We start from the raw sequence: 17,999 nt of genomic DNA, 5'->3' as shown, positions 1-17,999 counted from the left end.
TATTTTTAAAAATTACTTAAAGTGGATCAGAACTAAAATGTGAGACCAAAGTCATTAGAAGGAAAATTTGCAGAAAAGGAAAGATGGAATGAAAGACACATGGGTGAGAACGAAGGACTAAATCTTCCCAGCTTTGGGTCCAGCAATGGTTTCTGAGCTGTGGCAACAGACAACATGGACCTCACCACAATATCACATTTCTGTTTGCCAAAGGACGCTGGAGTGAGAACGGTCTACAGGGTGAGCTGCAGCATCGCCGAAGCTGAGCTCAGAGAGTGGTCAAGTGTGCAGAATACATGAAGAACTAACTGCACAGCAGAAAGCACAGCTTGGCGATGGGGTGAGGGGGGCCAGGGTGCAGCTCAGTTGGCAGTGTGCTTGCCAATTAAGAACAAAAGGCAGAGAACAAATACAGGCACTTCCGTCATTCCTGGTATTGGAACTCCATCTTCCTGGCTAGTCTGGCTGGTTCAGAGAGCTGACCTCTCATGTGTGATGAAGATGAACGTCCCCAGGGATTGCAGGAGGCTGTCTGGTGGCTGAAGCCCCTTCTCCCTCCCCATGTGAGGAGCCCCAACACTTAAGACAGAGCTCTCTGGCAGCTCAGGAAGGCACAAACTCAACCGACAGCAGAACCAGGGATGCTCTTCCAAGAAAGCTGCCCACATTGGACCCAGATACCCACTGGCTCTGTGCAGCCCAGCCCCGGGCCCTGCCCTGCATCTCTAGCTATAGGCCCCACCAGCTTTCTTCTCTGCCCTGAAGCATCATTGAGATTCAATTCTAAGGATGCTCGTGGCTGCCTCCCCAGCAAGGAACAACTCTCAATAGAGATCATGTGTTGTGGTTTGAGTGGTTCATGCTTTGATTCTGGGAGTCATACTTAATTCTACAAAGTAATAACCAGAGCAGGAGCTCAGCGCCCTGCCCTTTGGGCCAGCAGTTCTAATTAATGAAGCCGCTGCTGGGCACCAGTGTGCATGCCCATCCGTATAATATGCCTAAGCAGTTTCGTCATCCAATGCTCGATACACAGCAGTCTCCATCTGGGCCAAGTACACAGATGGTGGTGATGGGACCAGGTCTAGGGCTCTGGAGGGCTCTCAGGCTGCCACCAGCTCTCTAAAGCCTACTCTGGGAAGATGTCTCAGACCTCCCAGAGGTTACTCTAAGATGACAATGAGAATTCTGAATGGAGTCCACTGTTCAGCTCGGCTCTAGGCCCACTGGGACCCAGGGAAGTGTCTGAGTGCTGCTTCTTGGTAAAGGGAGAGAGAGGCCTTAAGCTGAAGTCTCTCTTTCCTCTTCAGCCTGGTGACTGGCACAGGCTATGCAGTCTCAGGTACCCCATGACCTGAGACTGCATAGCCTGTGCCAGTCACCAGGCACCTTGCTCCTGGATGCAATGGCCCACCCAAGTAGGAAGCATTCAGAGAGGCCAGCTTGTAGTTTCTATCCAGGACAGACAGCGCACCACTCCAAATCCAGGGAAGGGAATTCTGGCGGCTCCAGAGGTGCCCAGCCCAGGGAGTGGGCTGCTGCAGAGCAAGCTGGCTGAACCCCATGAGGGATAGATAGGTAAGCAGCTTGAAGGCAAGTGGCAGGGTATGCACTGAGTCTGTGTAGCTTCACTCTAGGGGCCCCACAGGCTAGGCCTGGGGAAGTCCAGTATCTCAGATGCAAAGGACAGAGACAGAGTGGAAGGCTGAGGAGGTCCAGAAGCAATGTGAACAGCTCTGCCAGCAGGACACACTGGAGACTCTCAACCCATTTTAGTGGGGCTTCTGCTCCTTCTATTGGGTATGTGCAGGGTGTACCCTTAGCAGGTACAGAGGGTCCAGGGGAAGACATTCAGGTAGAAAATGGGGCAGTGAACACTAATTTGGTTATGCAAAACAGCAAGGTGTCTGTCCCCTTTAGGGTAGTGGCATGAGGAGTGGGGTGACCGGACACGCAATGGGGCCAGTTCCTTCAGAGCTTCCAATGAGCAAAGCTGGGTTGGGAACCAGGAAACAACTTCCCTAGAAACCTAACTGGCCACTGGGCTCTTGGCTTCTAGATGGTAAACCCATGAGCTTCTGCTGCTTTCAGCTTCCTGGTACTACATGCCTTTGTGTTAGCACCAAGATCAGCCCAATGTCCTACCACGGAGCCTTCCTGTTCCCTCAGAACAAGCCCAGGGAAGCAAGAGCTCAAGGATATGCTTGCACAATGTGACACCTGCCTCAGTCTGCATGCCATGCCTGCCAACAGAGACAGATACTCAGAATGGGAGAAAGGTAGGAGCTTCACCATCAGCTCTGTGGAGGACCACAAGAGGGTTCAACTGTGGAGTCATGTACACAGACCTTCTCATGACATGCCTCTGGTCACAAAGAGCCTGTTCCAACAATGACAGACACCACAGAGTGGCAGCAAGTTAACTGGCCATCCAGCCTGCAGAACAGTGTACAGTCCCCATGGGAGGTTCCCTACATACCATGTCCCTCCAGAATGTGCTGCCCAGTGAAACAAAAGGATAGGCACTGAGACAGAATGAACGTGTCAATCTCAGAAGCAGGACGGGCTGACAGGAAGTGGTTGGCTGGGGCCACACTGCTGGTTGTGAGCAGACCAGACATGTGGGGAGAGCATATGAAACAATGGCCCCCAGCACTCATTTCTATGACATCCACCTGACTCAGAATGCCACCCTAAACAGGCCTGTCCCAGACAGGCTGTTACACAGTCCTCAACTCTAATGAGCAGCCATAGCTCCAAGAGACCAGATGCTGGGGATCACACACTGCACACAGTCTTCAAAATACAGGTCCTTCTCCAAGGGTCTACAGTGCTGGAATCTTTTCTTCCCCCCTAAGATTTAGGGCTGAAGAGATAGCTGCTATTTTTGCAGAGGACCAGGGTTCAGTTCCCTGAACCCAAATAGTAACTCACAACCACCTGTTAACTCTGGTTCTAGAGAATTCCAACTCTCTTTAAGCTAGGTGTGGCACAAGCCTTTAATTCCAGCACTTGGGAGGCTGAGACAGGTGAATCTCTGTGAGTTCCAGGCTAGCCTGGCCCATGGAGTGAGTTGCAGGATAGTGAGCACCCAAGGATACATAGAGAGACACTGTCTCAAAAAAAGAAAAAAAATCGTTATTTTCGTTTTATGCGTGAGTATTTTGGCTACACGTATGCATGTGTGCCATATGTATGCCCAGTGCCTGTGAGACCAGAAGAGGGCATGGATCCCCTGGAACTGAAGTTACAGATGGTTGTGAGTCACCATGTGGGAACTAGGAATGGAATCCCAGATCCTCTGTAAGAGTAACAAGTGTTCTTAACCACGGAGCCATCTCTCCAACACCCTCCTACACACACACAGTCTCCTGTTTCTTTGTGATCAGGTCACATGTAGCCCGGGCTGGCCTTGAGCTTATGATGGAGCTGAGGATGAACTTCTAATGTTCCTGTTTTTACCAACAGAGTGCTGGGATTATGTGCATGTTCCACCATACACCATGCAGTGCAGGGGATGGAACCCAGAGCCTCGTGCTTGTCCAGGCGAGCACTTGACCAGACAAGGGCCAGCTCCCCGCTGTCAGTTCATCACCCTGAGCATCCGCCTGTGAAGAGGATTCACCTGTGATGTGCTCCTTTCTGGATGGCCACAGAGAGGGAAATCATATGCAGAAGTTACCCTTGGAGATGGCACACGGAAGAGCGAGCGAGTGGTCAGCAGACATACCAGGCCGATTCTACCACAGTCTCTTTGGGGGCACAGGCCCCCTCCTGATCCACTAGCTCCATTGGGAGTAAGACTCAGAGGGCAAGGAGGAACCATTAGGGAGAAATGGTAATCAAGAGAAATGACTGCTTAATTACACTTGATGGGGTAGGGGTGGAGGGGAGATGCCTGGTAAGACAGAAAATAAATCCACATTTCTAGCTCCCTGAAGTCTATAAAATATTGGAGGCTTTTTATGGTTGTAATCAAAAACCTCATTTCTCTAGCCACTGCTAGCCGGATCTAATTAGGGTGAGGTATTCTAACAACGCAAGCCTGGCCCGGGACGTTGCTTGTTGTGGTATTAATTGCATTTAAAGAGGAAGCATGAACCACACTCATGCTCACTAATTAGTGTGAGGTTACTAATTAATAACACAAAGTCAAGCTGCCTTTGTCCTGCCATCAGCGATTAGCTCAATATGGCACAGCTCTCCTTCTACCACTTGTGAACAAGCCTGGAGTCAGATTCCAGCAGACGGAGGGCTGAGAGCTGCAGGGATCAGGCCAAGTACCCAGGCTGTGTCCCTGATCAGGCTGGATGCCTGTGTGGTTCCTCTACATGCAGGTCACAGGAGTCTCCTGCCCAGGGTCAGATGGTACTGGCTCAAATGGCCCATCTTCACAACATCTCAGCCTCAGGAAGACAGAGGGCTCGGAGGCAGGCTGAGCAGCCTACTGCCAGCTCCAGGGTGCACTTGCTCCTTTGTCTCTGGTTCTTCTCCACGAAGAAAAGAGCTACTAAAGCCTGAGGAGGCAAGCAGCAGGCACCTCGCAGGCAACTCCCTTGTAACCTTGGGAAAGAGGTCACAACCAGAGGAGGATGGACCCGGGTCGTGCACAGGGAATGGGAGGGGAGGTGGTCAGCACAGGCTGAAGGTAAACAGGATGATAGAGGGGGGCCTTCAGGCTGGCTTGACCACAGTTCCCTGGGAGACACTGCTAGGCACCTGTCTGCTACAGGTCTAAGGACATGAAATGACATCAACTGCATCTCTTGGGAGCCACAGCAGAGAGACCCAGGAGCCACAACCCAGGAGGACACTGGAAATGCAAGCTTAAGTCTAGAAAAGGGGGCAGTGGTTGTGGGTGTGCCTCTAATCTGAGCACTCAGGCTAAGGCATGAGAATCACGAGTTTGAGGTTAGCAGCCTGGGTTACAGAGTGGAACCTATACACAAAACACCAACAACAGATCTGAGATGAAGGTTCTGTCATGAAACACTACCTCACAGGCAATGAGGACCCTAATTCTGGCCCCCATGACCCACATAAAAAGCCAAAAGTGGTGGTTAATGCTTATAATCCCAATGATGGTGGGATAGGAGATGGAGAGTCAGATCCCTGGGACTCATGGACTGGCTAGGCTAGCCTAGCCTAGGCCAACGTGCCAGGCCAATGAGAGACACCTGAGATTCTCATCTCTATGTGCATGCAACCATACATTCATATGTGCACACGTGTACTCAAATATGTACTAACAGACACAAAGAAGCAAAATAAGTAATAAAAAAAATCAATAAAATGGAGGAAAGAAACGTAGCTGCCAGCAGTGAATGGAGTGGTGAGGGCTTCCAGAGGGGACAGAGAATGACTGGGCATGGGGTCACTGTTGTGTGGTGGGGCTGGACATGTAACTCGTGTGATGCACTGCTCAGCAGAATAGTGATCCTGATATGCAGGTCTGCTGCTCTGAGGAACGACCCCCTCATCAAGCTCGGTGTGGCCAGGAGACAGGCTGGCAAAGACACCCCTGAATCCTGCAGCATATGCAGGGAGGATGGAGACTGTGAGACAAACACACGTGTGACCAGCTGTGTCACGGGTCCCCAAGAACTGCCACTTCTCATTCTCCTCTTAAATGGGAAGGAGATGAGAAGGGAAATAAACAACTTGAAATGACCTAAGATTAGGCAATCAGAGGCAGAGATCAAACACTGGGCTGAGGAGGCAGCTGAGGCTGCAACCCTAAACAAACACGAAGAAAACCTGCCCCAGGGGCCAACATTCCATTCAGCAGCATCAGAAATATGGACATCTTAGAGCCTGTGGCACCTGCCCCTCTCTCAAGAGTCAAAGACAGCCATGTTTCACTATAAGCTTTCAGTGACCATTGTCTTTGGGTTTTTGTTCCTTTGATAAAACATGACCAATGGCAGCTCAGGAGGAAAGAGTTTATTTCACTCACAGTTCCATATAAAACTTAAATCATCAAAAGCAGTGAGGGCAGGAACTCAAACAGGGCAGGATCCTGTAGGCAGGAGCTGATGCAGAGGCCATGGAGGGGAGCTGCTTACTGGCTTGCTCCCCATGGCTTGCTCAGCCTGCTTTCTTATAGAACCCAAGACCAGCAGCCCAAGGGAGACACCACCCACAATGGGCTGGGTCCTCTCCCATTGATCACTAATTAAGAAAATGCCTTACAGACAGATCTTATGGCTGCATTTTCTCAATTGAGGCTCCCTCCTCTCTAATGACTCTAGCTTGTGTCACGCTGACATAAAACTATCCAGCATCTCCATTGTCCCCAAGTCCCCTACAACCAGGGGTAAGCAAAAAGGCAGAGCTGGGGTTACAGAAAGAGACCAGCAAGAAAAGCACTTGCTATACAAGTCAGAGGACATGAGTTTGATCCTCAGCACCCAAATAAAGCTGGAAGTGGTAGCAAGTGTCTATAATCCTAGTCCTCCTATGGAAAGATGGAGGTGGAGACAGAGCTCACAGCACAGATAGCTGGGCATACAGTGGTAATGAAACACTGTCTCAAACAAGCTGGAAGGCAAGGGCCTATCTCCTCTGACTAGATGCCAAGGTGCACACTATGTCAATACAGATTGACATAGGTCAAGTCCCATCCTGTCAGAGACCCAGGATTCTAAATTAATCTCTATGGGTGTCCAGGCTCTAGTGTTTCACAGGTACTAGGAGTTTCAATAAGGGACACAAGATGAGAGGACCAGCGAGACTTTAGCGAATGCCACTTAGTGTACGCCACAGTCATGCACTAAGATGTGGAAGCCTGTGAGACGGACTTCCAGGAGCTACCTAGTACTAAGTACCCAAGAACAGCTTCTGCACCCTGTCCCTAAAATGGACACAGGACCTACAGTTCCTCCAAAGTGACATGGGAAGTACAGGGCAAGCAGCCTTTCTTCTGTGTAAAGTGGACCCTGGGTGACAGCAAGCTGCTTAGCCACAGAACCCGGGGCCTGGCATGTGTTTAGTACAACTCATTTCTAATTCTTCTTGGCCTCGTGTACATTATGAAAACAAGGCCCCGGGGTACATTCCAATTCAGGTCAACACCGAGGAAGTCACGCATGTTGACGCACAGAACATCAGGGTCTCCCCGGGCTGTGCAGATTGATGCTCAGCTCACAGAAACTCCACACCCCCGCACATGGCTTCCCCCAAGGCAACAGCAAACAGGCCACCGCTAAAGGAAGCTGGGCACTTGGATCACAGAGATGAAGCCCAAGAGGTCACATGTGGAGACAAAATGGCTACCACACTAGACAGCCCACAACCAACACTGCCTGGGTAGAACAAGGTCATACCACTCCTGACAACCTCCCAAAGTTAAAGAAACTCACCGCACCCAGTGACAGACACCACGCTCTGCAGTCCACAGATCCTCCTCCGCACTCACTGCTGGCTATAACACCCCACAATCTATAGGACCACCCACTCTTTGCTCCCACACTCTAGGCCAGAGGCTTGCCTGGTCTGCCACCTCTGACCACAGTCCCAGGCACCTTCTCCTCCCCAATGCTGTCTTAACTGCCAGCTACCAGCTGACTGGCACTCTGCTGCTTAGCCCCTGCTTGGTCACAGTCTGACTCCCATGCTGATGGCAACACATTGTGTCCACAGTACTTGGTGAGTGGGTAGTGGGCACACCCAGCACTGCACAACCTTCCTTGGTTCTGTATTTCATCATTGGTCTCTCTCACTCCCAGATCAGAATCTCAACTCTGGCCCAGTACCCTCAGAGTCCCCACAAGCCAACACTTATGAATTGGAGCCTACACTCTGAGTACCACAGGCAAACCCTACCTGTGTTATCTAACCCACATCCTGATGCCTACAGGCTGACCTGGGCCAGGCCCAAGCCCTTAGCTATAGACTCCCAAAAGGCTCCCATGACTCCTGCTGGCTCACACTTTGGCATCACATGAGGGTGGGCAAGAAGACTCAATTTTCACCTCTGCTCCTTCCACTACGCAGTTTCTAATGTCGGAGAAGCATGGTCACACAGGAGGATGTGCCTGTAGGCCAGGTCCTGCCCGGGAAAGGCAGGAACTCCCTTGTGCGTGGATCCAAGACATCAGGTGACCTGTCTTCAGGCTGCCCTTCACCACACAGCACCAAGTGACCCCCACTCAGTACTCACCGTGTCGGCTCTCTGCTTCTGAACCCCAAGGTCCTCCAGGGCCTGAGACAGCTGAGCCTGCAAGATAAGACCACGAGGATCAGGGTTGAGGGGAGATGCCTGCCAGTCTTGGGGTGAAAGGTGCCTCAGCCTCCAATCCATGTTGAGTTGGCTAGGGCCACACTGCCACCTTTGTCAGGCCCTGGCTAGTGGGAAATCCTAAGCCCACAGCAATACCTGCTGTGCAGTCATACGTGGAAGAGGGCCTGAGGAGGAAGTTGGCTAGCTGCCTCCTGCAGTCTCCCATTCTAGAAGCACTAACTAAGGTAGGGGCTCCTCAGCACAGTCACTGCAAGCAGACTGGGAAGGGGCAGGGCAAACCCCCAAACAGGGACACCTGGCCTACTGTCCCAAAGGAAAGAAGGCTGTATTTGAGTAGCAGCATCACCGACCATGAGTCCACAGGGCTCCACACCCAGAGGACTGCCTCCCTGAAGTCCCCCCCCCGGTGGGGGGCTTTAGTAACCAGGTGAATGGAGCAGGCTATTGGAGGCTGCCCTGCTGGAGGTCACAGCAGAACAAGCACAGACTCAATTTCCGAACAAGGCTGCAAGAGCCCAAGGGTCAAGAGCACAGACCTTGGCTTCAGGGTGCCACGGGCTCCATCCTCTTGAACTCACAACATTGCCACCCACTGGAACAGCACACACACCTCAGTGACTGAATGTGTCTGTTCTCACAGACCCTGGTAGAGCCTTCCCTGGCAGGCAGTAAGTGGCACGGCCGAGAAGCTTACAAAAATACATCCTGACCACAGGTAGCTGCTGTGAGCCATCTATAAATGTACACCACTGACAGAGCAAGGATGTGGTCACCCTCACTGAGCTGGAAGGACGCTGCCCACCCAGAGCAACAGAACTACCCCGTTATCAGCTCTGCAACAGGCAAGGGGACTCCTTCCTATGCTCTGTCTACTGTGAGGATGGCCCTCCTCCTCTAGGGACTGCCACAGGCTGAGCACCCTGTAGACACCAGGGCAACGCAGTGCCTATGGATGTTCTCCTGGCACACCATGCCTTCCCGCAGAAGAGCTTTTCTTAGGAAAATGAGTCCAGAAGCCAAACACCATGAATCGGTCAGTGGAGAAGGCAGGATTTGAACCTGGGTCTAACCTGCGACTCTCAAGACTGGAAGAACTGCAAGGCTTATATGTCTATCACCAAGACACATGATCTCCCCCCCTGCTCCAAAACACACCACCCTTACTGCTTTTGAGTGAGGGGATGGGGGACTGGCATCCCCCCGCACCTGACTGGCCTCAAGGACACACACGGATCTGCTACAAAGTGGTGAAGGGAAAAATAAACAGTGTGACAGCAGAGCGGGCAAAGAGGCAAACAGACATCTCCCAAAAAGGAAACGCACACAGGCGGCAAACACACAGAAAGGTAATTAACATGGTTAGCAATTAGCCAAATGCAAATCAGGACCAACAGCGAAACACCACTCTGCGAAGACAGGGCTGGCAGAGCCCAGGAAGTGCTGGGGCGCTGAAAGGGAAAGGGATGGGAATTAAGCGAGTCTCCATGATGGTGACAGTGGCAGCCAAACTGAAGCAACTCAATGACCTGGCTGCTCCTTAGGTTTCATGTCTCATGACCTACCCCAGGTATGTGTTCAAAGGACTGAGAGACACATGCCTGGGCCGAGGAAATGGCTCAGTGGATAAAGCACTTGCCACATAATGGTGAGAATCTGATCCCAAACGCCCATGTAAAAGCAGACACAGTAGCACACATCTGTAAACCCAGCGTTTCTACGACGAAATGGAAGGCAGAGACAGACAGGGCTCTCTGGAAGTTCTCAGGCCGGCTGGCCTGGTGTACAGAGTGTGAACAGGAGCTCCTGCCTCAAAAAGATGGAAGGTAAAGACCAGTGACCTCGGCATACTTGAATGCGCTCTCTCTCTCTCTCTCTCTCTCTCTCTCTCTCTCTCTCTCTCTTCTCTCTCCAGCTAGCTCTGACTGTGGCCTTGGCCAAGGTAGGGTGGTGACAACCTGCCTTCTATAACCCTATGACCACCACATCTGTAGACAGAAGAGGAGCTGGTGGCCACTGCAGCTCCACTAGCACTCCTTCAACACCTGCATCAGGAGATCAGGAGATAACCAGAAAGTTCCCCAGAGGACTATTAGAAAACACTTACTCCAGACAGCCATGCTTGGTGGGGCGGTTAGTCAGAATCAAACACCGTGCACATGACATGGCTCCCCTAGCAAGGGTCTCGTCTCTTGGATAAGCCGAGCACGGCTGGCTGAGGAAGCCTTCAGAGCACACGGCCTGGGAGGACAGCAGAGTAAGCAATAGCTCTGCTGTGAGAGACTGAGAAGAAGACAGCTCAGTCATCACGCCTACATCCAGAAGGCAGGTCCCTTCTGAGATCCTAGGTCATGCTCACCAGAGAGCACCTTGGTGAAAAAGGATGGCTGGCCGTGAGCATCATGTCTCAGAAAGGACAGAAGGATAGAGTCCTGTTGGCAGCTGAGCAGAGCCTCTGGAGAATGCTGCCTCCACCAAGACAGCACACATGGTGGCCTAGGCCTCGCCAGGAGCTACAACACAGAGCTGAGGATGGAGGCTGGGGTGCAACGCCCAGCAGTGGGGGATGGGCAGTCGCAGGGCTCATGTTGCTGGCATCTAGACTGAGGAGGTATCTCCTTGCGGTGGCATCACAGCGAGTGTTCTACCCTTTGCAGTGACATCAGGGCCCATATGCTCGTGCTTTCTCCTGAGACTTGAAAAGAGGGACAGACAGTCTATACACAGGAAAACAGCAGCGATGCACCTCAGTCCAGCAGCTGTGCCTCATCTGTCCACAGCTGGCCCAAACAGCTGGGCTACTGGCTAACGCAGGCAGTTTGACTATCATCCCTCTGCTCACATGGCACTAGCTACCAACCCTGCCCAACAAACTACTACCATGAAGGGGGTAAAACCCGGCTTTGAGGCTATGCACAGGGAAGACTGGCTGGCAGACTGGTCCAGAGACGGGCCCAGTCTGGATATGGCAACAACAGCCCAGGACAGGCTCTAGAGAAGCGGACAACAGTGCTGGGCCAGGACAGCTGTAGTTGGTCTCAGGTGTGGTTAAGGTGACAGGTAGGCTGGCACATATTTCTTACCCCTGCAGAAGCACTGACAGTGCTAGCCATGGACCCCAGTCAGGCCCTGGGGACTGTGTGTGTTCAGACACAAGCCCTGGACATGCGCCACCTGTGACATTCCATCCTGCACAGAAGCCTCGGCAGGGCTATTTTTATCCTGAAGTGAGAAGTGGCGGCCTGATGATCTAGCACCCCTGCAGGAACACAGACAGCTTGGAGGGGGATGCAGTAAAACCTGCAGAGGGTACAGGCTGAGACAGGCCATCCTAAGTTCTGAAGAGGGCTGGTATTACCTTCTGCAACACCATGGCATAGCCTGGCTGGGAGAACCCCTGAGAGGAGAATATCAGCCATATATGGACCCAAGCAGGCAGAGTCTGCCCAAGGACAGAGTTAACACTGAAGAGGCCAAGACTCAGAGGCTCGGTTTTTCCTTGGGGTATGAGTGTAGACATGGACGCAGGAGCCTCTCCCTTCTACACGGATGGCAGGCAGAACACCTGCTTCTGGGCCTGCAGAGCAACCAGCTCCTGAGTAGACAGTCAGCATACTCCGGCATTCAAAGTTGCAGGCTGTGGTATGGGTTATGGGAATGGGAGCCCTGAGGGCAGCAGTGGGCTCTGCTGGAATGGAGGAGACAAAAGGACCCAGCTACACCATCCCACTCCATTCAGGGTTAGTGGATCCATAGAGACCACTCCCTAGCCATCCTAGGCACTTAACTAGAAACAGGAGAGTACCAGGCTCCAGTCCACACACTGGATCCAATACTGATAGAGGGTCCAGGTCTACAAGTGTTCCCACAAACCCTGCAGGAGTGCTGACGGAGCTCAGATCTGGGAACTGTGGCAGCGGACAGTCAATCTGGCATGCGGCTGGGATCCCAATGGCCGCCTATCATCTGTGTGACCTCTACAAAGGCTGTCTTAACATCTGATCTCAGCTCTTAAGAGTATTTCTCCTTTATCTATGTAATGGGCTCAGTGGGTAGGGGCTATAGACAGCACCAGAGTGATTTCCTGGCACACGTAAGGCTCCGGGTTCCTCCAGTGACTCCCTTCAGCCTCCTGCATCCACTCCTTGGAACTCTTTGGAGCTTCTGCACCATGCTTCCCCCACAGTGCGGTCCTCTCACCAGAAAGCAGCGTGCCAGGGCATTTGTGAGGAAGTCTCCATGTAGCTAGCAGCGCTGTAATCTGTTTTAATTAAATACGCTGGAAACACAACTCAGGTGACGCGTGGCATCCAAGTGCCACACACTTGTATTTATGGCTCCGTCGACAGAGGACTCGTGACATCTGCTTCCAACCTCCGCAGCCGCTTTATTAAATGGAATAAATAAAATCTGGGCAAAATGGCAGCAACCCCGCCAGAGACAGGCTACTGGGAGTCTCCCGGCTCCACATTTCTAGTTTGTTTTGCTGAGCTCATTTTGCTGGAAACAAAGCATGCCTTGTGCTGGAACTGCTGAAGGACATTAACCCCGGCCAGGACTGCACTGAGAGGAGGGCCTGCCCACCCATGGCCAGCCCTGGAGCTCGCACATCTGCCTTCCCATGAACAAAACTGGCAATGAACACTCCCAATCCCTCCTCCCCAGCGAAGCATGGATGGCTACACCTAGTGCACAGGAATCCACAGAAAAGTCTGTTGACGCCAGAGAAAACAGGAGCTTGGGGTGAGGGTGGGTGAAGGAGAGGGGGCAGAGAAAAGCCATCAGACAGAGAAAGAGAGAGCAGAGGGTAAAGTGGCTGCCTCACAAGAATGAAAGCATGAGTTCAGGTCCCCAGCACTCATGGAGAATGCCACCTTTGGCAATGGGTACCTGAAATCACAGTGTGGGAAGATGGGGACTGAAAGAGCCCGTGCACCCAATACCCAGCTGGTCTGGCCAAATCTGAACTCCAGGTCATGGTGAAAGGAAGGCTCAAACATTGACCTGACCTCAAGGTGCACAAGTAATGGCATACACACCCAGACATGGACATGGAAACACATGCACACACAACTGACAAACACATGGAAAACAGAAAAGACAAACAGAAGGGAAGACTAGGGACAAAAGTAGAAAGGAAATAGGCCAAGAGGTAGAGAGGCAGAGAAAGAGGGTAGGTAGCACCACACACCCACGAGGAAGTCTTGAATTATCACATGGCTAGTGATACTCTTCCTGTTTCCCTGGGTCCTCCCTCTTGTCCATGAAACTGGGGAAAAAACATGCCTGTCCCTCAGTGGTTGATGTGCAGTAAGAACACCAGGGTGCTTCCTTGCACGCACCTCTCCACTTTCCAACAACTCAGGACTGCACAGCACAGGCAATGTGAGGGCTCACTCTCCATTCCACACTGCACAGCACAGGCAATGTGAGGGCTCAGTCTCCATTCCACACTGCACAGCACAGGCAATGTGAGGGCTCAGTCTCCATTCCACACTGCACAGCACAGGCAATGTGAGGGCTCACTCTCCATTCCACACTGCACAGCACAGGCAATGTGAGGGCTCACTCTCCATTCCACACTGCACGTCTTCCCTGGAAGACACTACTTACGTCTCAGACTTGAGCCTGCTTGCATAGCTGTAAGGCACAGGGGGCAGAGGTGTCTTTAAGGAAGGAGGTCCACAAAGTTATGTAACCTCTTTACTGTGTCAATATAAGCAGCTCAGCGAATAAACTCCTGACGGGACTTAAAAGCTCTCCAGGCACGAGCCATTTCCCAGCTCCTGTTATAGGAATCTGACTGCCCGGTAAGGCAACAGAAAGTTATCCTGCACGGCTGTTGCCCTACTACCTGCTGCAAGACAAGCAAGACCGGCAAGACCCATCCATTGGCCTGGGAACACAAAGGGTTGGATCAAGGCAGGGCTGCCCTTCAGTGTCCCAAGATGATGTCTGGCCCCCTCATCTCAGCCATTCTCCCATCATTCAGCCCCCAGGAGGTGCTAAGCCTGTCTGTTATGGGTGGAGCTCTCAGACCTGGCAGTGAGTGAATTCTCTAGAATGCACCCACCAGGGATATCAACATACTGATGGGATGGGGAGAACAAGAGACAGGAAGGTATGGTTTGGGCCACCCTTCACCTCAGACTTCAGTTTTCCTAACTGCAAAAAAAGAAACTAAGCCCTGTCTCCAGGAGTCTGGACAGATCCTGAATAAGGCTGGGTAGACTGCAGGATGTGCCTAGAAGCCATGGCACTCACAAGTGGCAGGTGACATGTGCCACCTTGATTAACAGAGTGACCTGAGATGGTCAAGGTGTGCCTGCTGGATCCCCCAAGTGTGATAAAAAACCAAGTTGTGGCTCTACATGCTCTCCTCAGAAAGCTTGGGGCTGGTGGCGACAACAGGCATAGGCCATGGATCTGCAGACTGGGCAGGTGCTGGCGATGGCCAGGGTGTGGCTGTAAACAGCAAGCTTTATGGCTGCCGTGGGAACAGTCTCCTGGCTCACTGCGGCCAGGGGGCTTTTCCACTAGTCTTCCTCACAAGTAACCCTCAATTCCCAGAACTTCTGACTCAGGAAACACCCGTTCCCATCTCACCAGAACCCCTGGAGTCCACATCAGCCTCTCCAGAGGCAAGCCCCTCTTTCCCTGCTCCTCTGGGTCTATGCATATCTTGCCTTCTGTGCCTAAACAAGATCACTGGCTCATCTCCCTTCTCACTAGATGGGAACTCATAGAGCACCCGACTGTACGTGGGACTTCACAGGGCAGGTAACAGAGTGGGGAGGAGAAGTGGTTGGGGAAGGAGCATGCCCCTAAGTTCAGGCTCCAAGATGAAGCTGGGAAGCAGAAAGCCAAGGCCACTTTCATCCTTGCAGCTCCCTTCACACAGACCACCAAGCTGTGGTGCTCTCACATCTGCTTGGTTCTTCCCTCTGGTCAAGCCTTCCCAGCATGTGCCCAGTTACCTGCCGTGCCCCCCTTCTGGCCATTCTTTCCAGCACCTGCCTAGCCCCCTCTAGGCCAGAGTGGCTAGACCCAGAAAGCAGTGAGCCTGTCTGCTGCCACCTGGTGGAAGCAGAAGGTGAACCGCTCCCCACTCCAGCGGATTCAGACCTCCAGGCAGGCTTCCTTAGAGAAGGTAAATCCAGATGCTACTCCACCAGCAAAGGGTTGGGGTGGCCACGCCTTGTGCTCCTCCAGGGTCCCACTGTATGAGAAGGGGAACTCTAGTGGAGACACGAAGCCTGTGACTGACTGGGTACAACTGTCTCTTGGTGACTCCTGTGCAGGTGAGGCACATGGCCATGTGTCTGAACATACAGTGTGACACACTCGCCAGTCCAGAGCACAGCTAGAGGCACAGGGTGAACAGAAAAGCCGCCCAAAGCTCTGTCTCACCACAGCCATGATACCAACACACCTAGGGCTGGAGGAGGAAGGTCACAGAGAGCCAGCCTGCTTCACAAGGCCAGAGTGCCCATGCATAGGAGAGCTAGCTGTGAAAGGGATCCTGAGGGTGTTTGTGTCCGGGGAACTTCTCAGCCTCCTCCACCTGGACTAACCTCATGAACACTGACAGTGACAATGACTGAAAATAGTAAGAGCACCTTACTCAACACCAGCTGAGTCTCCAAGCTCTACCCACAGACTCTACCACAGCTCTGGCGGACCAAACAGGATGAAGAACTTCCCATCTTTACACCCTTCAGGGAAGGAGAGGGGGTGTCTGACACACACCCCATGAGTGACAGGGAGCACTCATCTGCTAGAGCTGGATTTCAGCGACTCTGTTCACTTGACTCGGAACACACACTCCGGTTGCGCCCAAACTATCATGCTCCTAACAGCCTATGTGGAATGCGTATGCGCAGCACAGACGGGACCTCTTAGCGAGAAAACACCAGGGGCACCACACAGTGTCAGAGAGCAGACCCGCAAATCTCTCCTCGTTAGCATTTCTCATGGAGCTAAATGTGCTGCAATAAAACGGCTATTAACACACTTACATTGATGATGGCACAGCTCACTGGAGCCTGAATTAACCTTTTAGATGAGGGTGGAGGGCTGGGATGCAGCAGCTCACAGCAGACCCAGGGGGTCGCACTCCTGGGGACGGATGTGCAGCCGGGTGTTGGGGAGCAGGGTGGGAATCAACACAGGACCCAAGTGGGTCTCCAGCACTCATGAGTTTGGTTCATTCTGCCAAGAGAGTCAGTGAGGGCTACTCTAAGCAAGGACAGTGCAGGCCCAGTGCACCTGGTGAGAATCTCATAGGCAGGAAGAACAGGAGCACGGCCTTCTCCCCATAGCACAGCCTTGTCACTGGCCATCCCCAGAGCTACAGCTCCGCAGCTCCCACTCCCGCTACTCGCCAATCTTCCCGCTGAGAGTCTGTAGCCATCCTCGTGGCTATGGCATCAAAAGGGCATCCTTAGTGTCCCAGGCGTGGTACAATGATGTCGGGAGCTTCTGACCACTCTCTCACTAGAACCCACAACTCTGCACCTCACACCTAAAACACTACTTCATTCTGTGGTTATCATGGGTTTCATTTATATATTTGTTGGCTTGCTTTTGCAGTACTAGGAATTTAATGTAGGGACTCATGAAAGTTAGCAGTTGCTCTACCACCGAGCCACATCCCAACCCCTCACTGGAGGATTCTAGGCAGGTGTTCTATCACTGAGCCACCCCTAGCCCCTAGCTAAGCTACATCTTCCACTTTCTTTTTACTTAGGGCAGACGTAAAGTTGCCCAGGCTGGCCTTAAAGTCACTTTATAGCCTAGGCTGACACGGAACTTATCACCCTCTTGCCTCAGTTTCCCAAGTAGCTTAGATTGTAGGCCTGTGCCACCAGGCCAGCGCACAGTTGTCTATTAAACAGCCCTCTCACCAAAGGTTCTGCAGCCCTAAGGAAAGGCCCTGCTCAGTGTGGACTCCAGTGTTCTCTGGGAAATTCATGTGGTCCCATCACCCTGGCTGTCGCTTTGGATACTTCTCCAGGTGGACAACCAGGAGCACTGGCTGGGCGAGAGCCAAGCTGCCTACACAGGATGACTGGCACCTCTCTGTGTGTTTCCGTCACAGCAAGGTCATGGATTAGCCCAACAGGTGTGAGCATGGACACCAAAAGAGCTGATGGGCCACAGCTTGGGAACGCGGCCTTGGCCCAGGATGCCTGCAGGTGGGCAGTGCTTCAGGGCAGACCTAGCTTTGTTCACAGGCTCCTGGCAGCGTGGGCTCAGTCCTGGGCTTCTGGGTGTCAGCTCTCTGTGGGCAATGACAACCCTGCTTCTAGGGTCACAGCCAGAGCCAAGCGCAGAGATACAACTGAAAAGTGGGTGCAGGGCAGGCACAGGCAGCCTCTGGAGGCACAGCCATGTAGATCTCCTGACAGGCAGTATCTGCCTTGTCTTAGATGGTCATTTAGCTTCTCTTGAGAACTAAGTGACCTCCACCCCCCATTGAAAGGTGAGCATGTGCTTCCCCTGCATCTGGGGCTGTTTTCAGGGAAGTGCACCACAGGGAATACCAGTGCTTAGCAGGTAGGAGTCCTGCATTGGCACAGAACAGTCAGGAGGAGAGGCCAGATGTGGTTTACACTGGTTCCCAGTGCCTAGCAGCCTACAGGGGCCAAAGAGTTACTTTCTTCTTCAAAAGAGGACATTGTCTCTGCCCTCACTAAAGCAGAATGAGATTTCAGAAGACTCACAATACTGTAGGAGGTGACAGAGAGACAAGAAACCA

General features: G+C 52.4%; 1 protein-coding gene across 2 annotated transcripts in view; it reads right to left on the bottom strand.

The window, feature by feature from the left end:
• Positions 1-17,999, bottom strand: part of Mad1l1 (mitotic arrest deficient 1 like 1) — a 317,552-nt gene that overhangs the window by 119,475 nt on the left and 180,078 nt on the right. Inside the window, exon 13 of one of the 2 annotated variants that reach the window (XM_048436907.3) lies at positions 8,162-8,218. The exons of the other annotated variant lie outside the window; for it this stretch is intronic. Coding sequence (XP_048292864.3) covers positions 8,162-8,218 — 57 coding nt within the window. The remainder of the gene's footprint in view (positions 1-8,161; positions 8,219-17,999) is intronic. 2 annotated transcript variants of the gene reach the window in all.

The sequence above is a fragment of the Myodes glareolus genome, chromosome 2 (genome assembly GCF_982192425.1).
Source record: "Myodes glareolus chromosome 2, mMyoGla1.1, whole genome shotgun sequence".
Lineage (NCBI taxonomy): Eukaryota > Metazoa > Chordata > Mammalia > Rodentia > Cricetidae > Myodes > Myodes glareolus.
This window is presented reverse-complemented; position numbering and strand designations above follow the sequence as displayed.